Source organism: Macrobrachium rosenbergii, chromosome 45 (genome assembly GCF_040412425.1).
Source record: "Macrobrachium rosenbergii isolate ZJJX-2024 chromosome 45, ASM4041242v1, whole genome shotgun sequence".
NCBI classification, from domain to species: Eukaryota; Metazoa; Arthropoda; class Malacostraca; order Decapoda; family Palaemonidae; genus Macrobrachium; species Macrobrachium rosenbergii.
Genome location: NC_089785.1, coordinates 17,077,900 through 17,102,511, shown reverse-complemented (window position 1 = coordinate 17,102,511; position 24,612 = coordinate 17,077,900). Strand labels below are relative to the sequence as shown.

The following is a 24,612-nucleotide window of genomic DNA, read 5'->3' as shown; positions in this document are numbered from 1 at the left end:
TTTATTAGAAAAAACATATATAAGTTGGTAAAATTTACGATTGTCTTGTGAATGAGGCCCCCCCAAGGGGTTGTAAATAGTCATTTTCAACTTCTCGTGGAAGGTAAGGAAAATTTTTTAGATTTTGCCGACCTCAAAGTTTCCCTGGTCTGCCGTCCCTTAAGGGTTAACAGGAAAACTAAACTGCTACAAAAAAACATATGCTATATTTTCTCAATATTGCACCTGTCATCAGATTTCCAATTATAATCAATGAAACAACATAAATTTTTCCACAAAAAAACTTTAGTACAATTTTTATATTTCATACAACAAGCCTCTTACTTTTGCTAATACCTCACCATCAGTTACAACTGATAAACACAACACTTGACAGATGTAAATGAGTGAAGGACTGGTTCTACGAAATGTTGGCTAAATTTTCCCACCTATCACTGCAGGAACAAGAGTCACTTCCAGCCTGCCAATGACTGAAAGACAGTGGGACTGAGGGGAGGGATCACAACTACAGCAATTCCTGCCTGGATTATTGCCTTTTTATTCTTTGAGTTTCTCTCAGGGAACCTAGCTGCTCAAAATACATTTGTTCCTCATTGTATCCAAAAAAATTCCCTAAACCAAGTGTACCTCTGATGAGCCAATAAAACCAGGACTGGTCAATAAGCTATGCAACTTATACTTCTGGATTTTACACTGCCAACAGTGAGACTCCTCATTAACATCACTAAAAGACTAGGCAGAACCAAAAAACAATACAAATTAGGATATTAAAGATTGAAAGATACCATATTTGATGACATATGACACCCTTTTTGCCTCCCAAAAATTGGCTAAAATATGTCACCAAGCACTAAATGTGAAACCGAGGTACAGTATCTGGTAGGTTTATGTCTACCCAGATGCTATAGACTACCATTACTTGTACCTATTCTGACTCCAAAATGGTGTAATGTTCCTGGTATTTACTAAAACATCATCACCATTATTAAAACTTATTATTATTACAATAAAATGCCATTTCATTTATCAAAACTATTATCATTATTACAGTCAAATCCCATTTCATAACTGACACCTTTGGGATTAAAAGGTTACCAGTTATTTGAATTAACTGGCTGTACGACAGAGATCCTTAAAAAATGCCATACATGTATCCAGAGCTATCACTTCGTCATTCATAATCAATAAATGATACACATTTTTCAGTTTTATTATCAAATCATTCCTACCATCTTAAACTAAACATTATCTTGTGCTCACCTAACTCCAACAGAAGTATGAAGTGTGTTAAATCTATACATCAATGTACACACAAACACACACACACTGATGTACCGGGAAGCAAACACATACACACTGAAACTCTGCACTGTAATGCAATTACTGCGGGTTTGCTTACCTCCTTTCTTACTCTTTCTTAATCAAAAAATCATTTTCAAAGAGAATTTGGGATTTTGTCTGAGAGAGAGAGAGAGAGAGAGAGAGAGAGAGAGAGAGAGAGAGAGAGAGAGAGAGAGAGAGAGAGAGAGAGAGCACAATAAATATAGTTTCCCATAACGTGATGAATACTCGTGCACATACACACACAAAGACTGAAAAATATATGTATGTAACACTGTAGTGCCTTTCAAATACACCACTGCACTACATTAAATGTCAATGTAAAACACTGCCCTACAGAAAGAGAAGGGAGGCACCACATTAGGTGAGTAGGTTACCCGAGCACAATTCATATGTGTATGTATACTGTATGTACATATGCTAACCTAGACTAGGCTTACACATTGACTTTACGTAACAAAGAACCAAAAGTGTCAATTTATTTACTCTAGTTAAAATATTCTAACAAAACCTTTTAAATGATTTCTTATAATTGACTTATAATTTTCTTTTTTTTTTTCGTTTTGCAAATTTATAAACTCATTAATTTACTGTCACCATCAGAGTTATACACTGGAGGCAGAAGGAAAGAAGAGTGTTATATAATGTTGTCTGCTATAACTACGCTGCCTTTGTCTCCCCTTGTAAATAAACAGTAGAATTCTAATTAAAAAGATTTTTCCTATTGTACTAGATGTATTTTTGACCAAGCTTTTTTCTCCCATACTGTAACTATATATTTTTATCACATTACATGCTCCAATGTTAACACAAATTTTTTCTTAATATTCCCTTCTGAAAATGAGGGGGGTGTCTTATATGCCATCAAACAAGGTAATACACTAAGTTATGAGGAACTGCTAGGGCAGATCTGATGGAAGTCAGACTTGGTAAATTACTACTGCTAAGAAAAATGAAGGTGTGAGTAGGGCAATAATATATGGCACAGCTGACTTCTCTGTGAAGTTGAGGAAACAAAATTTCCTTGGAACTGGAGACCTTTGCTTCCTAAATGTTTAAGCTTGCCTAGGCTTTTGCCAGGCTCATTAATCGCCCAAACAGCTCTAAAACCCTGGACAGACACCTTCCTTAAGAGTGCACTTAACCTCTGCAGTTAGAACAAGCTGCGCTCTTGATCTTGTATATGAAGACCAAAAAATAAACTGGATTATGGTGATACTTGGCACAGTTTCTTCTCCAGAGGTAAAATAAAAAGCACTGACATAAGTCACAAACAAAAGGAAAAAATACTTTCACCTACAGCCAAATGCTTCTGCTGTAACAAATCGCACACTCACAAAAAAAATTATACAGCCAACTAACATGTGATATATATACAAATATGATACAAAAACTAAACTGTATATTCATAAATACAAAAAAACCATCTCGAACAAAACCACCACCAATGCAGATATGATGTACAACACTTCAGCAATAATAATAATAGTGAAAGTGCCAATAAAAGACCAAGTACTTTTTTAACTTGAGGTGATGATAATGAATTAAAAAAAAATAAAAAAATGAAACTGGTAGTGACTGTCAACTTTTTTGGCTACTAACATTATTATCTAATAACTTATTCCAGCTACCAAGTCAAGGACAAAAAGAAAGACTAACCATTTTTTTACTCATTTCCAACAGCTAATCCGAGTTCAGTCTGTCCATCATAACTGGTGGTAGAGCAAAAGTCATTGTAAGAGGGTTTCCAGTTTCCATGAACATATGCAGTATCATTGTCTTACGCACAAAATATTGATGCAGACTGTTTTCTTAAATACAATTCACAACACTGTACACTACTCTTTGATATTAGCAAAACAATCTTTATACAAAGCTCAAATATATCTAGACTCAGGTTTACATCATGCCACCTTGCTTAGAGAGAAGCTGTGCAAATCTATTTGTAATAAATAGGGTGGAATCAATAAAGCGGTCCACACAATTGGAAATGCAGGTTTCTGTTCTAGAATCTAGCTTGCTGCCTGGAGTTCCCATGCAAGTCTCCCAGCATATGTCATTCATCTTATGAATCTGAAAAGGAAAAAACACCTTAAATTGTTTCACACTCTCAAACAAAGCACCTGTACATTAAAACAAATCAAGCATTACTATTCATATGAAATTACGCCGGATAAAATTTAACAAGACAGTTCTGTTAGTAAACTGAAACTGAAGAATTTAACAGGGCATAATTTGCCTTAAATGCCCTTACTTCCTTGAGCTAAGAGGAAAAAATATACACTCCTTATCACTAATTCTTACAATTAAAATCCCTAAAATAACCATTTTGATCCACCTACAATCATTATCACTGAATCTGACATCTAATGAACTTTCCCAGCTCCTTTCCTCTCTCATGCACTTTCTGCCTACAGTATTACTTAGTCCAGATCTTCCACATTCTATCCTGGTGCAAAGTTGTCAAGCTATTCAATACCAGGCACCAGGAATTTTGCATATCATTCACTGTCTAACAGTGGAATTGTTTCCCAGCAGTATACTCAATGCCAATCGTCATAAGTTTGAGGGAGTTTCATACTACTGCAAAATGCTCTACACAACTGCCTAAAGTTTCATGATTTATATAAAATCCAGGCGGTCCTGGGTTATCAGCAAGCTCGGTTATCAGCGATCTGGTTTTTCAGCGCTTGTCTTGCGATGAAAATTGGCAATTTTTGGCACTGCCAATTTCCACTTATTGATGCCGATACATACCTAACAGAGGCGCCGATAACCGAAAATCGGCGGAAAAGCACAAACAATCGCTGATTTTCGGTTATCGGCGATTTTCACTTATTGCCACACCGTCAGAACGGCACCCCCGCCGATAACCAGGGACTGCCTGTAGTGATGTGATGTATGCCAATACCTTTGTGCTGACTTGTCTTTGGCGTTTTGCATTTTCTTTTCTCTTTTTTTTGCAGGATTGGACATTCTTTTCTGTGGACGACTCATTACATGTTAACTTAGAATGTTGTTTGTTTTGAATAGTAACAGCAACACGTCCATTTAACTGGCCTCAACTGAAACAGACTTCTGTACTTTAAGCTACATTATTGTGATTATTTTTTACTATGATACCATTATAGATACAATAAACTTTCAGATAAATCTCTCAAACTGAATGTCAAGTGTAAAGTAAAGGTTAGTTTAGGTTTAGAACTATGTAGAATTGCTGTTCACTATATCTAAAAAATATTCAAGTGTATGTTATAACATAGGGTCTTTCTTACTTGACAGACTTTGTTATTTATCAAAAAGCCAGATGCCCAGTGTCTGTTAAGTTGAGATGATGATGATAATAATAATAATAATAATAATAATAATAATCAGCGCCCACATCCGTCAGCCAGACTTGCAGCCAATAGGAGAGCTCCCAGGATTATGACCAACCCATGAAAAATCACCCAACTTCTTTTATAAACACGTTTTCATATATAAATATTCCCCGCATGTAGTCCTGGTGCCAATCACCTCCTTCAATGGTAGCAAGCGACTAACAACGCACCAGATAACAAATGAACTTCAGACAGCTGCTTTACAATTTACTTGCTGAAATCAAGAAACTTATATGCCAAGTTGAGAAGGCAAAATATATGCTCAACGGCATACAAAGTGCCACTCTTTTCAACAAATAATAATAATTAGCAGTAATAAAAACTAAGAAAAACTACTCATCAGTCAAAATCACCATTCAGCACAAGGGAGAGAGAGAGAGAGAGAGAGAGAGAGAGAGAGAGAGAGAGAGAGAGAGAGAGAGAGAGAGAGAGAGAGAGAGAGAGATAAAACCAATAAAAACGTCAACGACATGCATTGTACACTACACTCACATGTTCAACACAGAAGCAGTTAAATAAATTACATCTACCAAAACCCATCACTTCTCTCTGCACTCCACATATCTGTGTCAAACTTTCAAAAGTGAAAACTGCACTGAAAATAACTGACAAACCTAACATTTTATTTGAGTGCAGTGCATTACAAAACAACAAAAGAAACTAAGGGTAAATTTTCCTTAAATTTTGGAAAATGTGGAAATTGAGCCTACCAATTCCATTCAAATTTTGGAGTCACAAGTAAAATGTCCTGGATTTTTTCCCTATTAAGTTGGGATTGTTTTCAGGTGTCCTACCTCTCTGAGCAGAACCTTCAAATTTTGCAAGACTTGTCAGTTCTTGTATGGAATACTGGCTTCCACATCTAAGGAACCTCTAAACACACCAGTTTTTTTGACAATTGCTGAATCAACTGTTTTCCATCAAATCAATGACCCAATTCCAATCTGGATTCACTTCAGCACATTGCTTTGGAACCTACTCTACAGAGTAGTGTCCAAAGTAATGCAATCCGTTGATTGTATGTCTGACACTTCCTCAAACGTATAAACTCCAGCATCAACAAGCCTGACTGGTTCTTCAGGAATATACCGTATTTCTCAGCTTATAACATGTCTGCATACGACGCACCCCAATTTCAGCAGGACATTGAGGGAAAAAAAAATAAGGTTTCAGCCTATGCTCATATGATTTTGGTAAGTAAAAACTGTAGTATTAGGTTATCATATGCATATTGTTTTACCAACAGAATCAACAAAAACAGTTATTTTTATTTATATTTATCATGTATTATACAATCAGTTAATGAGGTCCTTTAATTTCATTTTTACAGTCATTCATTTGAAAATGATTTAATAAAGATGTTACCCATGTTATATATATCCATTATATATTATGTCTCAAGCTAGACTTGGTTTCAGCCTTGTTATCCCATAGTTGAGATAATCACCAATAGGTGGCAGCACACGTACAGTAAGTCTGTAAATGTTTGTTATGATATTAACTATTTTTTTTACTACATAACAAGGATATTGATTATAATACTAGCAGTAGTAATTGCGGTGATGGTAAGTGTGATAATGATGAATAATTATAATCAACTTTGGGTTTTAATAGGTTATTAGGATAACATCGAATGTTAGGCTAGGCTACAACATCTACGTGACGTTTATGTATAATTTGTTAAATTTTGAGCCTACATTATGTACATAGGAGCAGGGGATTTTTTAGGCCATTTTTTTATTAAAAAGCGTCTTATTTCAAATACGGTAGCATTCTCTGCCTTGCTACATTTCAGGATTTTCAAATTTCTTGAAAACCAGGTTTGTCATTAGTTAAGAGGTCCTTTAATTTCCTTTTTTACAGTCACTGAAAATGATTTTGGCTACCCATGTCTGTCTCACTAGACTTGGCCCTAGTTACATGTTGGTTTGGCGTTGGATTTGTTATGCTTACTATTTTTACTACATCAGGATAAATATTAAAAACTGAGGACTTTATAATAAAAATGCTAATTTTCATGATAAAAATAATTATTTGGATACGTACCTACTGTTAAAGTTAGCTTTATCTTCACGCATTTCGGTGCGATCAGGATTTTTAAAAAATCAACATAAGCTTGGCTAACCTGCTCGGACACTCACTGTATTCATCTGTTTCCCACCTGATGGCGTTGGAATGTTTACGTTTTTGTCATATTTCTTCATGACCACTCACTAAGATGTGGGGAGGCTGGGTGGGTTTCCACTTTAGCAGTAGGTAAGTATCCAAATCATTAATTTTTAAAAGGGGGGGGAAGGGAAGCTTCTCAACATTCTTGCCTGATGTGTGATCCTTACCAGCAAGTACTGTAGGTGTAAGGTCCTCAGAGCAAGACTTGTCAGAGGATCCTCACAGGGGAAAAAAGGACCATCTCATAGAGTACTGGTGACTCCTGTGCCTAAGTCGAAAGACCATAACCAACAGTCTAAAACTGAAGACAACTACCACCGAAAGTGTACCTTCATGCTCCAAAAATTCAAAGTGGGACTTCTAACAACTAACGATAGGACAGAAAGCAAGATTGCTATCATATTTGGCCCAGGAGAAAGAGTCCCACAAATAATGAGGCAAAAAACAGTTATAATTTCCCTGAGCTGCAGGACAACCTTCTCTAGAAAAAGGTTTTAAAGGAAAAAAAGATATGTTTACAGTACAGAACCCATGATGATTATTTCCAAAAATGGTAAAAACTCAGGAATCAACTCTGTGTGCATAAACTTTAGCCATTTTGGGCCTAGGAGTGTTAGGCCTTCAAACACTGCAGTTAAATTCTTAACTTCTCCTCTTTCAGATTTATGATTGTCCAGGTAAACCCTTATGAGTTCTAACTGGACATAAGACAGCCATTATTCCATTACTACCTGAGCAGCTAAATTAGGCACTGTCACAAAACTGGAAGGGCTTACAATTCTAAGTCTTTCTTCTACACAATGAAGGAAAAGAGAGGTTGCCACTAGAACAAAGCCAAAGAGCAAGATAGGGCTAGAAGCTCACTACTATAACCTCTTACTAGTTCCAATCTGGACATAAAGACAGCCACTTCTTCACTGTCTACCAAAGCAGTTAAAATGACAAATTTTAATCATTTTGTATTTTACATAACAAACCAACCTGAGGTCTTAACGTAAGGGGATTTTCTCTAGCACCTGCTGGAGTCTGGTTATTAATGGCACAAGGAATTTGGTGGCAACGGAAGACAGCCAAAGGGGGAAGAAGGAGGCAGGCGCAGCCCAAGCTGGCTTACCCCATCCACGCTGTGACGTAACAGTTCTCTCTAAACCACCTTCCTAGCAAGGAGACGCTGCCTTTCTTGCAAAGAAGCCGGTCGTTTTAGCACTGCAACAAAACTGGGAAGGGCTTCCTCCTCTATATCTTTTCTCTGAGGCAAAGGTAAGAAAAGAAAGAAAGGGCTTGAAGCTCACTAATAGACTGTCGCAACAAGAGCCAACAGAAAAATGTCTTCAAAGTTCTTAAGTGATGCCTATCAAAAGGTTTAACTGAGGTTATGTTAACATCTGAAGGTTTACATCTAAATCTCATCATAAAACATGATTGGAAGAAATTCCCGGCACAAAAGATTGAAAACCTCTTCAAACTTTAAATCGTGAGCAATATTCCAGTCAGCATGCAGAACTGAAAGCAATGTCAAGAGGTATCCTTGACTGCTGTGACAGAAAACTGCTTTGAGTATCTGAGATACTGGAGAGCTTAACTCAAGATATCTAGTGGAATGGGTGCTGGATATCACTCATGACAAGCACCAAGATCAAAAACTGACCACTGTTATTGATACACAAGTCTAACAGTGGAGGGTCTTCTAGATTTAAGGATTGCTTCCTTGGCCATACTTGAACTGGAAGTTCAAAACTTTAGTTAAGGTTACATTTCACATGAGAATGTGAACCAAAACTCTACTGAAGCAGCATTCGAGAATAAATTGGGAAATTCTACATGGAACTTTGGTGCAAAAAAGGCTGTAGGGGTTAGACCCTAGAAGGAAGACCTCAAAAGTAGTGCTAAGAATTTCTAATCTACTGATTCAAGACATCTAAGGTGATGGCCTTAACACTTATGGGTTAAGGAGACAATGATGGACCACAGTCAAAAACAGCTACTAATGGTTTTGAGCAGGCTACCTATACGATTTTATACCACTGTTTCTGTTACTTTACAACACAGATGCAAAAGGAATAAGACATTCCTTCCATTCGCCTCGGAAATATGTCTAACATATTGAGGACTAATATAACTACAATGCATCACTGACTTACGGTGATACCGACTTACAGTGGATTCGATCTTACGGCGCTTTTTCAGCATCATTAATGGCATTTTACAGTGCCGTAACTTGATGTTGCATCAAGTTACAGAGTCGTAAGCGCCGTTGACAGCGCTAATGGCAAGAATAGGCATTAACAGTACTCACAGCTCTGTAACTTGAAGCAACATCAAGTTATGGCGGAAATCAACTTAGAGCGCAGCGCTGGATTGGATCCCTCGACGTAAGTCAAGGAACTACTTTATCGTCATCATGTCTTGAATGTATTATTTATCGGTTATAGATTGATATATCCACCCATTCGTCCCAAAATTTGACCACGAAGCCATTAGGCCAGTATTTATTCTTAGGTATGAAAGCTCACCCTATGGCATTTACACCTATGTTACCCTAGCCTAAAGTATAATAAACATAGGATATCTTAGCCTAATGCATTGTAGCCTATGTTGATTTTTGACCTGTATGCCTTATAACATAGTCTACAAGATTAGGGTGCGGGGAATGTAGACATTATATCTACATATGTATATACATGCATACAATCTACAAATGCAAACAAATACATTACGTACATATAAAGAAATACTACTCTTACAGTAATCGAGCAGTAGCGCTAAGAACCAAATACCGCATTCAAAGGCACTTTTGCCTCACAATTAGGCCAAGAATTACAAACTGCACAGTGAACAGAGGAAGGTAAAAACGTATAACGTATGTAAGACATAACCCAGCTTAAGCAGGTTCAAAACTGGAAAAAAGATGCAGTGGCATCCAAGAGCCAGCATACATTAAACAGTTCCGTTTCTCTTCAACTGTTCATCCATTTCCCAAAGGCTCTACATTCAATAAAATGCACCCTACCAAAATTGTGTTGACTTCTTATCTGTTTTAACAGGAGCCAAGGTAGAAGTAAACTAAAGAGCACCAATAACTGGATTCAGCTTTGGCAAAAGGAAGCGAAAACGGAACAATGCAAGCTATGCTTGGCTTCGAGTGAAGAGGGTAGAGGGTTCTGCATGATGCCACCACGTAACCTCTATGAGGGTGGTGTCGAGTGCACGGATGGGGGAAAGGAGGTCTCTCACATGACATCATCACGAAGCCTTGAATACATCCAAGCGGAGTATATTGAAAAAGCGAGAGCTGAGCTATCACCTGGCTAACACACTCTAGATAAGTAACCTAAGGAAAAGGTGGCGAATACGAGACAATGGAGAAGAAAACTGAGCAAGGGATGGAACAGGAGCCAGCCAGTGTCACCAACCTAGGAAAAACCTGCTATGTTTAGTGGATTTCAGGTTGTCACAGTTGGCAACACCAGGCCAAGGAACGCAAGAGGTGAACTCCGAACTCACCCAGAGACATTAGGCACTGAACCCAAACCAGAAAAAAAAAGAGAGAGAGAGAGAGAAGAGAGAGAGAGAGAGAGAGAGAGAGAGATGTCGAAGGGCAAAGAACCTTGGTCCCAAGACATGCCTTGGTCCCTGTCAGAGGAGACAACCAACTGACACAGAGCAGTACAGAGGGTGGGCTACAGACAAGATGTAAAGACTCTGACACCTCATGGGGGAAAGCAAAGAATGTAAAAAAAAAAAAATTGGGGGGCAATCTTAATCCTGATATTTTTTATAGAAATCCTAATTAATAAAAGAATACAGTATACAGACTATCTTATTTTTCCCCTGAACCACACAGGGAGCAAAAGAAGGTGGAGCAGAAAGAGAGAGAGAGGAATTAACTTAGGTTAACAGGTAGGTTAATGGAGGAGAAGCCACACCAGAAGACAAAAGGAAAAGACAGAGTAGGCTTCTGGTGCACCCTAACTAATTGTCTACATAAATTATTGGCCTCTAACATCTTCTGATACAACACAAAATTTACATCCTCTCATCAGATCACTCAAAATCTACATATCAAGAAAACCACACTCATACCAGAGCAGCTAGCCTAACATAGGCTATGTGGTCATCCTGCAAAATCTAATATTCAGTTTTCACAAAGTCTTTCCTATACAGCCTAATGCTTTCATCTCTGCTTGTTGCAGATGATATAGAGCAAAAACGGAAACAAGCACAAATCATGCAGGAGAAAATAACTAGAATCATCAAAATATTACTAACATCAATCCAACCACCTGGTCAGTATGAAGGAATACAGGAATATGACAAGAACATAAATTCCAACACCATCTAGGATTATGACAAGAAAGTAAACATTCCAACACCATCTGGTGGGAAAACAGATGAATACTGTGACAGTCTCAGCAAGTCAGCCAACCGACCGCACCAAATTATGACAATTCTAACAGTAGGTAAGTAAAGTAAATCAATCTGCACATTTGCATTACCAAAAACACTTACATCTGCAGTGGGACAAACAGATGAATACATTCACCACCTTGCTGTCAGCTTGCATCTCACAATCTGCAAGACATAACCTGTCCTGAAACATTCTGATCTCTTTTGCAAATGCACCCAACACATAACCTGTCCTGACACATTCTGATCTCTTTTGCAAATGCACCCAACAAGTTTAGAAGGGCTGATTACACTGTGAACAGTTACAATGTAAAGTGTTGCATGTGACTGCATTCAAATGAAGTGCTGTGTGAGTGTTGAGACTTCTAAGCCCAAGAAGTTGCAAAAGAGCTTGACATTTTAGGTGAAGTTACGCACTGTGCATCACAGCAACAAAGGACAAGACATAGTGTTTGATATTCTAAACTAATTTCAAATGGTATTCATATATTTGTCCTGGGAGATGACAGGTTCCTACAAAATTTTCAGTTATTGTTACAGTAGACACAGTTGAATTTTTTATTTAATTCCATTTTTTACATAAGTTTACAAGACAATCAGTAACATTTAATTTGAAATAAATGAAATATAAAATGGGTGGGATGTGATCACTTTCAAGGATCCATATCTATTAAGTATTTTATTGTACACATTTTCTCTTTACAATGCATCCCAACTTTGCAAAAACACAAGCAAAACAAATGATTCAATTCTACTCATCTACATAACCACATACAAGCAACTATGGCCGGTACCAAATGGTTGTTTAAACAAGATGTGGTTATATATAAATAACTTCTCACAGGAAAGGCCCCATCTTACCCCTCAACCCTTAATTCCCAATTAGAAATTAACTTGGTTGGCTATACATTTTGAGGTCAATCAGCACCTTCAAGTCTATGCTGCTAACACTACACTGTTTACATGTGACATATATATTTTGCTGGGTGAATAATGTCAGAACAAGGTAATGAAGAGTGATGCTCCAAAATAACACTGCCTGGAAGACTGTTCCAGAGTTTTGCAGTGGAAAGTGGTCGAGGATGTTGAGGGCAGCAACCTGTCCCCATTTTTGGAGCACAGGTGGCTTGTAGTAGTCATGGATCCTTGTCTGCTTATATCCCACCATGTCCTTTAAAACATGCAGCTTGGGCATGCAAACATCAAACAATGCTAAGCTTTAAAGAGAATGCTGGTATCCCTTCATACTCTTCTATGCACCTCAGAGAAGACATCTTCAGATTGGAGATGACATGGAACATCTACAATATCAATTTTCCACCAATGGCAGATGTTTTCATCCTAATACCACCTGTTACTGCCTTGAGTACCACACCGATGAGTTTGTCTTCAGTGAAGCTGTCAGAATCATTAAGCTCCACTTGGCAATTCTGGATTTGCTCCCTCTGGCCATAGATAACATTCCATCCACAAACTGCTATATCCATACCAGACAAACACTTTTGCAGACACATCATCATAAAAGTTGAGCCTTTCTACGCTTCAAGGCTGTACTCTCCCAGGCAGAACCTCTGCAACAAAGATATCATGTAGCATTTTATCCTCATGTAATGCTTTTTAAAGGAACTGATGATCCCTAGTCCATGGACTGTTTCAGTAATGTTGTGGTGACAGGAACACGGTCTATTCTGACACGAAGGGTCCAGAATACAGGCACCTTCCTCATGAAAGGAAGTAAACCCTTACATCTAAAGGCCTGAGGATTCACACACAACTAATTCAATTTCACTGTCATTACATTTTTGCAAATCCTGAGCAATGGGCTTTCACATAACAGTTTTTGCCTCTGTCACAAAAAGCCCATGATGCACTGGTCCTCTCACCAATAATTTTGTGGATGGGAATATGATTGAAGAACTGGGTGAGCCAGACATCATTTGCACTGAACCCCTGAATTCCCTACTATTCTGCAACTCTCCTCCCAGAAGACTTAACTCTGGCTTCCTTATTTATCATAACAAGCCTTTGGACTTCTAAACTATTAATGTACTGGTGTATTATATCCCATTAGCAAAGTGCAAAAACTTCCCTGTTTATAAGGCCTGCAGTTCTTAACCCAGTGGAGGCAAGGGCCTTATAAAGAATGGAGAGGATGCTCTAGGGGTGTGACTATAAAATGCTGAGAATCACAACTGAACAATTCTGGGAAATCATATGTGGTGTCTGCTGATTGGTAAGTGTCTAAGAGATGTGGTGTCCAAAGGATGGAAAAAGCCATTTCACAGACTGGCAATGCTTGGGTACATGATTATTTCTGCTGATATCTCAAAGCAGACTACAGTACTCTAAAGTGACACTGTGGTTTCTGTCAAATGATAGTCTCACTTGCCAGAAGGTTCGGAAAATGTTCAAATACTACCTACCTAGATATACTGTTTTTGATCAATGTGCCTGATTCAGCCAGATATTAACTCTTTGCTTGTGTGTGTTTTGCTGTCACTCTGCATTTTCATATGACTGATTGTTCTTTAAATGTCTCTATTTGTCATTCTTTTTATCTCAGATTACACACATAGCTGCTTTTGAGTTCCCACATGATCCAAGTCTTCACCTATCGCCTTTCTCCATGATTCCCTGGGCCTACCCACAGGTCTTTGCCCTGCTGCTTACATAGCAACTTTTCCAACAAACTGTTCCACATCATTTCTATCACATACAAACCACCTCAATGTTTAAGATCCAAATCTTTTTTTCCACTAATTCCTCTTTTGTCACAAGGTCTGCCCACCAAAATCTGGCTAAGAATTTTGGCATTTACTATCACACCTTTAAAATCTCCATCTTCTTTGTCAGTGCCCTTTTTCTGCTGCACGAGTAGTACAGGCATAAGTTTTTGTTTAACATAGATCAGCTATTAACAGGAAAGCAGTTTAGATTTTGTTGTAATCTGGTCAGCAGGATAAAGTAATGCACTTGTGAGACATTGGTTTGTATTTTAGCAAGAGCACAAAACTGGTCTAAAGTTGAAAAATTTATAATTATTTGTTTTTCTTTACTTCTAAGAAATCTAGTATAGGGGAACCCTGATTAATACAGTACTTGGTAACAAAATGATTAAGTATCTTCATTATCAAAAGTGATAAAAATTCCACACTTAATATAATGATACCATGTGCAATTTGTCATACTATTGCAATTCTGGTTCACACTTTTACAACATGCAATTAGAAAAGAGAAAAATGTGTAGGACATCCTTACCATGGTTTGCATCTGAGCTTTTTGTTGTTCTAGCATAAGAAAAGATTTCAATTCGGAATCCCCAGTGTCTACACCTCCTAAATCACTAGTGCTGTCTAAACCTGAAGAAACAAGGAGAAACTTAATGCAATGCAACCACAGTCTTATAAAAGTTTTGCATAAGAATAAAGGATCCACATTCAGGAATTTTTTATACATTTACTATTTCATAATATACAATCCATATAGCTTAACAGATACTCAGTTACTAAAAGTAGCTGGGAATGTTAAGAACATATTTCCGTTCTAAATCTAACATGACACTTAAACTAGAGATGTGGATGCAAACAGGAGTTGAATTTCTGAAAGAGAAGGTCACCAGTATCTTATGTACAATCACACACTAATGCCAAGCCACTCAACTGCAAAGCAGGCATTACACTGAACATACACTCGAAAGCATAAACCAAAGTCTTACATAATGCAAATAACACACTTGACACCAGGAGGGATTCAGCCGAACTAGCAGTCCACTATTACTTACGGCATTCTTGTATTGGTTTACTACCTTGGTATAGTGATTGTAGTAGCCTTTCTACTACATGATATCCATCACAAATGTAAGTTAATGCGAAATTTGCAGGGTGAAGATATTTTACATCTTTCTTTCTTCATACTGTACATGCACCACATGCAGCACCTTTCAAACTACATTTTAGTCTATTGGGCTGCCTTCTGTCAATCTTCTTCAAAATATCAATATCATTAACCAATGACAAATGTTTTCATTACTTTACAGGCTCTGTACTATATAAGTACCATCCTACTTACAACCAAGCTTGGTTTTGACCAAACGGTTGTAAGTCAAAATGGATGTAAGTCAAACCTTACAAAGTGGCCAACCTGGGTAGAGCATGTCAAACCTTTGCCATGTAAAAGTACCAACATAGTTCTCTGTAATGTAATGTACAATCACTATTTCAATCTTTTTACCATAATGTACTTCTACTGATATATTTTAATCATTTATGTAATGTATATTATGTGCAGGTAGGCATCGAGTTTACAATTGGGTTAGGTTCTTGCATGCATGTCGGAAGTCGATTTTAACGTAAATTGGTTTGCAATTCAGTCTACAGTACAGTTAATAATGTATGATGATGCTGATGGGGCAGGGTAACTCAAACTGATGCTGCCTGAGTGATGAGAGAGCTCTCACGAGATGGTGCCTTGCCGAGTAACTCAGTAAGCAATTGTCACACGGCGTGTATTCTTATGCATCAGCCAGCCCAGCTCTGCTACCAAAAGTATGGTTGTAAGTACGAGTGGTCGTATGTCGAGCAGGTTTTAAGTCTGATGGTATTTGTAATATATTAGGTTACATTGTAGGGTTTAACAGTCTCACTGAACTTTGTCAAAAATGCTTTGTTAAATCATCTATTCCCAGCCCTACACCTGTAATTTCAATCTGGAACTGTGGTAAAATGTTCCAAAGGTAATGCTATACAGTATAAGTATGATGTTGTGCCTATAGGTTAGTTAATATGCATCCTGATATTTTACTCAATGGCTTCTGTCACTAGATCAGGTTAGGTGGGGAGGACCAGAGCCAGGGCCCCATCTAACTTTCAGCTGAATTTTTGTATTTTACTCCTCTGTTCTTCTACCCAGAAAACCAAGTTTCCCACCTGGATCCTCTATTATTGTTAGACATAATGATGGAAGTGTTATGAAAATAAATTTCAAAATAATCAAAATAATACTAAAAATTTCAATGTCCATGCCAAATTCAATGGTACAGGCAGTCCCAAGGTTACGTCAGGTTTGAGTTAGTGTCATTCCAGACTTATGGCACTTGCCTCACAGAGCTGTTTAACCCCAATTTTTTGGCACCTGGGTGGATTTACAGCACCATTACCCGGACTTATAGCGTTTATGGTGCTTACAGCGCCATAAGTGCTATTTATTCCCATTATAATTATGATGCTTCAGGTTACAGTGATTTTTGGCTTACAGCACACCACTAGGGACGGAACCCCTACTGTAAACCTGGGACTGCCTGTACTCTTAGACTAGCAGCACCCTATGTTAGGTTAGGTTGGTGGGATCCAAATAAGGGAGTAGACCCCTCATCAAGGATGCAGAAACCTAGATTGGGTTACGCTAGGTTACTTACGATGCACTGCATCCCAGTACTTCAGCAGTTCTCATTTTCCCCCATTCAAAAATTCTGGTTTGCTTCTGTGGGATGTAATGGGTTGCAAAGACTGAACTCATTCTGGTGTGCAGCCCCTCCCCCTAAAGACGCTCTGAAACCTAAGCGATACCAGAGAGAGTGAGGAAACCCTTACAATGGTTTTTGACACCAGAGAAAGCAAAGGCATTCTTGTCACTCACTTTAAAAAAGTGAAGCAGGAAGAAGTCCAAATGGACACTTCAGTATCATATCAGACACAGAAACAAATACAAAGATTCATTCAAGTGATCAAGATACCTCATGGCAACCAAGGACCCACAACCACCTATTTACATCAAGAAGGCTGTTCCTGTCAAGTGTCAGTAAGCTCAAGTTCTTTAGCTGCTTCATGGGGACAAGGTTGGACTGCACTTACTTTATCACAAACCTCTATCTCTGACAAAAATATGAGAAATTTATTCAGATCTAAAGGAACCACACCCTTAAAATTGGTCAAACAGCATTTGGCTTTTTATTCCACAGGAATAAAATGTACCAAATTCTACAGTAATCTGTATTTTTTCTAACACACGAACCTATGCTTTCATACATGGAGTACTGTACTCGCTCTTGGGGTGCTTTGGCTTTACTGGATTGTCTCAAAAACCAGTCATAGATCTGCTGGCCCTCAACCTCTTCCTACAACAGACACCTTTCAAAATGGAGACAACACAGTCAGTACTGGCATCGATCTGTAAAGGAGACTTCATGGTCTGTCATGATATATAGGATGCCCACTTTAATATCCTGATACACCCCTACTCCAAGAAGTTTCTACAGTCTGTCTCCCAGAAAGTCACGTACCAGTTCAGGGCCATCTGGTTTGGCCTTGTGACAGCCCCCCCTGCCACCCACAAGGACTTGATGTTCTGCTTTGGTAGAAGGTCTGACTTCTTGAGGTTGACCAAAATACCCAGGGTCTCTGCAAAATGCCAGGATCTCATCCCTGTCTTTCAAAACCTTCTCTGCCAATGGTGCCAGGATGAGCCAGTCATCGAAGTACCTCCTCAGTCTGACACAGACAAGGTATCAGACTGAGGAGGTTACAGTACTTCAATGACTGGCTCATCCTGGCACAGTCTGCAGAGAAGGCATCAAAAGACAGGGACAAAATCCTGGTAATTTGTAGACTTGGGGATTCTGGTCAACCTCAAGAAGTCAGACCTCGTACAAAAGCTGAACATTAGGTACCTGGGCATGACATTAGTCACAGTAGTGAGGAGAGCTTAGCCCTCCCAAGAGCAGTTAGCCAACCTGATCAATGAGTCCGACCCCTTCCTGTCAAACTCCCTCCAACAAGTCAAGCAGTGGCAAGTGCTAATAGGCCACCTGGTGTCTTCAGAGAAGTTGGTGCCCAGGGGCAGAGCACGGATCCGTTCCCTTCACTAGCAGATGAAAGACAAGGGAGAAAACAGTGTGGAAGTCCAATCACAACGCTTAAGAGTAGCAGAAAGGTGTTTGAAGACCAACAGCAGTGGGGAGATCCAAGGAGCCACCTGCATGCAGGGATTACAACTGAGTCATCCACCCCCAGAGATGCTGTATAAGGTACTCAGACATGCTCCAAAGGGGATGGGGCACTCACCTGAACGGTATGTGTGTTTCAGGGACTTGGGACACAGAACAACAAGTGCAACACATCAATGTCCTGGAGATGTGAGCAGTCCAGCTGGCACTCCAACACCTCCAGGACCTTCTCCAGGACAAAGCCACAGTCTTGATGAGAAACAACACTACTGTGGTGGCATAACAAGCAGGGGGCACTGTCACTCACCTGAACAAGTTGGCCATGGAAATGCATGAGTGGTCAGAAGCCCAGGAAGTGCTACTAATGGCCAGATACATCCCTGGAATGAAGAGCATGGTGGCAGATCACTGAAAAAGAGAATGGCAATGAACAAATACTTTTTCTCAAACAGCAGTCGGTATGTAAGCTGTGTAGCATGTCTGTTCTCTACCGCAGCCAAGAGAAAAGTGAAGGTGACAGTTGGTGAGTGGGGGATACTCCTTCTTTCACCCCATCTTTACCTTTTATACACCTGGTTAACCACCTTATTACCAAATTTTTTACTGGTTCCAGCTTGCGCTGGAAGATACTTCTATACTGTAAATAAGGCGATGGTTTGTATTCCCTTAGGAACAAATAATATTTGCCCATTAGCCCAGGCCAAACTACTTATGCCTAACCTCTCACTTATCAATACCTATGAAATCTCTCACATTTTTCACTAGCCTACCACAACCCTATCACATATAAGGTAAGGCCTAACTCAAACTATGCCAATAACTGTTAGGTGTTCATTTACAATGACAAGGTGCAGGTAGCTACATAAATACTCATACCTTAGTCTAGGATACTTAACCACTGCCTATGCGCACACTTACCAAGCATGCCCTGTAACCTGGGATGATTAGGCCTACATGGCATACCACACATTGTTTAGGTAGTATAATGGGTTAACACAGCATTTCCAATGGAAATGAAGGCAATGCTGACAATAGTTGCCTAAACAGCATTCTGCTATGCATGTTGTCAAGTTGAGAGGGTTGTCCAGGTATGGCCCTGGTTGGGTAGGGGCATGGCAGCATACAACAGGTTATGTTAAAGAACAATTAGGTTATGGTGCCCTCCATTGAAACATCTGTTTGGGTAATACTATAAAACACCCTATTTGCATGTACATTGTCCAACTAGGCTAGGCATGATGTCACACTGTTGGGTGGGAAGGGGTTGAGGTTCCTTCCCAACAGGTTGGGGTACAGTACCTGAGAACAGGGTAGGTCAGAATGCATCCACATAAAAATATGTCTCTGATCTGCTTTTCAGCAGGCCATGATCACCTGAAGTAACATGCACAATTCTTCTGCATTTTTACCAAAGCTAATAGCAAGTTTATCAAAATTGTATCCAAATCTATCAGAAAATTCATCTTTTACCCCTACAATGCATTACTAGGCCTATCAAGGTTTAAAGTATTGTTTAACCAACAGCCCAAAGAGGACTACTTGACCAAGGATCAATACCCAAGAAATTTCTCCTACTATACACTAGCCTACCACATGCATTACAAATGTTAGGCAAGGTAAGACTTGGGCAGTATTACTTTACACTATACCACTATGGCATTCTGGACCGTAAATTATCCTTTACCTATAGTTTAATGTGTGCTTTGAACATTTCTGACATTTGTTTCATCAGCATAGCAGATGAGTACTTTTAAAGATAGTGGATCACACCTATATCCTATAATTTGGGGGACCACAAAGGGGAAAACATGGTAGAGTATTTGGAAGGGGAAAACAAAATTAGTTTAATACCAGGACCTTACTCCCACTCATTCAGATTAGGGTATGCCTAATTTATGGAATGTTTTCAAACTAATATATTATGCAGGGTAAGGTTAGATTAGGTGTGGTTGGTTGGGTCATTTGCTAATGAACGGAACATCACAAACATTAAGATGGTAAATGTAAAGAGGAGGGCTGCATGAAGATATTGTTCATTAATGTAATTTTTTACTAAACAATACCATATATAATGCAGTACAGGTGAGATAAACTGAGAAGCTTACCAAGCTGAGAAATTTAGAATCTTTCGTTCATGTTTTTATTCCAATCCCCGAGGGACTGGTACTAAACATGGCGGAAGCTTGCTGGGCGCCATGTTTAGTACCAGCCCCTCAGCAATGAAAGCAATCATATAGAAGGCAAGTTTCCCATTATCTAGGTAAATTTCTCAAATTATCTCACCTACACTGCTTTGTATACACCAATTTCTATATTCTCCAGCCAAGAAATTACATTATTAGACAATATCCTCACACAGTCCTCTCCTTTCCATTTGCAGTACTATTAAAACGTAGGAAAATTATAATTTCTAGTAAAAAATGCAAAAATAGTTTAGTGTAAAATCTTACCATTTGGGCTACCTACAGTACATCAATAATCAGCTGGTGTAAGTTTACAAAGTCAATGTGAAGATGGGTCTAATTGCGTAAACACTCTTACATTGGCCTTAAAAATTTGTTAACCTATGCCATAGGACTAGTGCACACTTACAAAAATTATCTTACTCAACATACCCTGTGCCCCAGATGAATACCCTAGGATTGGTGAGTCGCAAAAACAGCTTAGCTTACCCCATAGGCCTAGGCCAGGGGTGGGAATGCAGAGTAAAGGTTCACAGCTACCTTAGGCCTAGTAGTATTTCAGAGGGGATATGACCTAACGGTATTTTTAAGTAGGAACTCTGCACGGACTATTGCCTTGGAAATTGATTCTTCCTATAATTTTAGTGTTGCTGAAGAAGGAGGTGGTGTTGCTTATGGCCAGTCAATTATTATTTTTCTCATATCTACCCAACATGGCTGGGGACCCTTTGGGAACAAGGGGTTGTGGGAACATTGGGAGAAAGACCAGATCGCCACGTTGTTTTGGAATGGTTCACCACATTCACAAGTCATTAGGGAGCCACATGTTCAGGAAGAGATTGGCTAAAGAAACCTATTATAAAACTAAGTATACTAACCTAACGTACCCAACCTCAACTAACGTAGCAGGTTGTGTTGCTTAGTTGGGGGGCTCTGCCCCCCAAAACCCCCAGTGAATTAAACTCCACTTTTTACCAAAAGCTCCCCTATGACACTGCGCATGCGCAATCGCATTCCAGGATAGCCAATGTACAACTTCTGAGGTTAATTACAGTCGACCGACAAAAAAATAACAGTAAATTCTTAATAAGCAACCAAAATACTAAAGGAAAATCAACTTCCAAAGTAATACACCAAGCAGGACCTTGTTTAGTTGTACCAACCTAGCCTAGGCCTAACCAGATTTACAAAGCTTTACCCAACCAAACCTTGGAGGTCTTGTCCTACACTGGCAGGGAGGGGGGGGGTCCTTGGACCCCCAATGTAATTCGTAGCTCCTTACTGTAGGCCTACAAGCCTAGGCGTTTCAGAGGGAATAAGACCTAACCAGCAACTAGGTCTAAGAAAGTCCCAACAGCGTCAATAACCTAGACGTTGCGACGCCAGTTTGGGAGAACTGAGTAATAGCTCTGCGTCGGGTACTACATTGGAAGTTCACATTTTCTGTAATACTTTTGTTGCTTATCAAGAATTCACCATTATTTTTTGTCGCTCGACTGAAATTAACCCGCAATTAACCCCCAGGACTGATTATATTTTTGCTATCGTAAATTAGGTCAGCATGGTTCCTTTTACAATAGATATCATCAGTCAATCCGTCCGGAGCTCATACTGGGAAATACCGGCCAGTTTTAATAGCCATAAACCAATCAATCAATTCAAGTCTCAAAGTAGTTTAGTCTATAGGCCTACGTACTCCCACAAAATAGGCCTACTCAGAAACTCCGTTCCCTTGATTACAGAGTACATACATCCATAGCAATATATAAATACATATATTCAAACACTGTATATATAGGCCTCTATAAAGGCCTATGAAGGCACATGAGGAGGAGGAGGACGACTCACCACCGCCCAAACTAGACGAGCCGAAGGAGTCGGAGTAGGAGGAAGAGGAGGAGGAACCGGTATCGAAACTCGAAGACGAATAATCACTCCCCGAAGAATATCCTGAGCTGTAGCTACTACTGCTGGAGGAGGAGTCTGAGGGCTTCGTGTCGTCGGAGCCGCCGCCGAATAACCAACCCATCTTTGGGAGTGACTTGAAGGTGGACCTCGAGGTAGCACAAGGTGGAGGCCGGACGAACAGAAGGGTTTGTTTACACACGAGTCGTGCGGCAGTCGACTGAGAGTCATTACTTTTATTCCGTTTACGTTTCTATTAAATTCTAGTATTGAGTCTAACATATTAGATTTTATATGAACAGAGTTCCAGCCACGAAGGAAAATTAAAATAATTGAGATGCTAAATACTTTCGTCTTATTACCAAAATATAATAATAATAAGGCGAATGTACTTAGCCTCTCAATTGTTTCCCTTTTCCTTCGTGGCTGTAACTTTGCTCGAATAATCATCACGTTTTTACCTTTTCCATGATTTAAAAACAGACATATTAGATTTTATATTATATATTATCATTTCATGATAGTTTTACAGTTCGATTCACGACTGATTTCTGTATAAGGGTATATGTATACAAGGGTATTGTCCCGTTCGTATTACAAACTACACAGTAAACTCGCTATTTTTCGTTGGTGGAAAGCAGGATGAAGTTTCCACCAATCGTAATTAGGCTCAATAATATCGGCTGCTATAATGTACAGACAGAAGTGAAAACAACGGGGAAAGTGAAGGGAAAAATTAAAGCATCAAGATGAAAACAACCGAGTAGGGAAGAACAGTGTGCTTACTTCGGGAAAAAGCTATTTAATTTTGAGTGTGCTTCCTGCACAAGCAAATCAGTTTGATTCTCACTTTAGCCAGAAAAAGTAAAGTTTTCATTTTCAATTTAAGCTTTACATATCTTGGCATATTCCAACGCCATTCTGAACTTTGTACCAGCAGGTTAGTTCGCTTCTGCCACTGGATAGTGCTATGAGTATATAATTGTTAAATATGATTTCTTTATATTCTGTGATACGAATTCTTTGGATCTGATGCCATTGTGGTGAATCATTTTGTAAGTTCGATATGGATTGTAGTATTTTTATGTCTTAATTAATTGTGGCTTTTAATTCAGTCTGTTTTTGTCGATTATTCCTATTTTTAATTTGTAGAAATTCCCAGATGTAAATAAGATTTGCAAAACATAGGAATAAAATGTAGAAAATGTTTATCATGGTCGGACCCTCTATGAAATATACCTTGAGCTCTTTGTCTCTATATATATATATATATATATATATATATATATATATATATATATATATATATATATATATATATATATAATTCTAAAATATACAATATACTTTGAAATGACTCCAATATTTAAGTAGCGAAAGTGTTTCTGCCCATTGCTTGAGATATTTTGCTCTGACATTACGGAAATGCCGCTCTGGGTGCAAGACAGCAGCTTCTCTGGAATTTCCTCTTCCAGATGACTTAGCTGGAAACTATGCTTTCTTTTTCCAAACAGGCATCTGTTCCAGCCCTGTGGCCACAGGGGGCTAGGGGGTCGTTTTCCAACTGAATGATAACTTTTAATTCCTCGATAAGAGAGAGACGCCTAGCAATTACAAACGCAGCTAATCATTATGTGTAACGCGGTTCTATTTTAATATGTAACATTTGAGCCAACCTCAAATATGTGATAGAAAGGAAACAAGATGACATATCGAAATCTCTCTAACCAATTGCACTCCAGTATTATATCGTAGGAAAAATGAATATATACGTATATATCTTTGCATGGCTGTTGCCAAATCGCCGATTTGTCAGCTGAGGGCGTGAGGACCGGCCCAGATGGCCCCCTTCCCCACCCCACCCCCAACCTTCTTCTTCCACCTTGGGCTTGAACCATGCCTTGGTAGAGTTCGGGGGTTCACACGAATCTTCCTATTCCCTTTTGTATCATACCTTTCACGGACGCTTGCAGGTACTTGGAACGGAGGTACGTTTACATACAGGCTAATAGTGGTAAAGGGTGCCCCCCCCCATGTTAAACGATGGTGAGTCTAACCGTAGATTTTTTTATCCTTAGACTATGTTGTATAAGATAAAGAGTTGGCTTTATTTTTTCCTCTATTTCCCAGATTTCCCACTCTGCCAAAATGACTCTATGAGACCTGCAGATTAACTTTTCATATTTATACACAATATTACCGAGATATTCTAATATTAACTGACATACTTTAAGGATACTGGAGTGAGCACAGGAAAATGAACTTTGGAAACCTTTATAAGTTTTAT

General features: G+C 38.9%; 1 protein-coding gene across 2 annotated transcripts in view; it reads right to left on the bottom strand.

Annotated features, from left to right (window-relative positions):
* The window catches only part of Tim8 (translocase of inner membrane 8), a 70,464-nt gene extending 47,902 nt beyond the window's left edge, over nt 1–22,562 (bottom strand). The window contains exons 1-3 of one of the 2 annotated variants that reach the window (XR_010850462.1): nt 22,269–22,559; nt 14,556–14,656; nt 3,001–3,414 (exon numbers count right to left, since the gene is read on the bottom strand). Coding sequence is in view for 1 of the 2 variants with exons in the window: in XM_067088531.1 (XP_066944632.1) it covers nt 3,241–3,414; nt 14,556–14,656; nt 22,269–22,449 (456 nt within the window). In the remaining variant the exon portion in view is untranslated. Of the gene's footprint in view, nt 1–187; nt 3,415–14,555; nt 14,657–22,268 lie in introns of those variants that run through there. The other variant, XM_067088531.1, reaches the window with a different exon arrangement.
* Between the last annotated feature and the right edge of the window lie 2,050 nt (nt 22,563–24,612).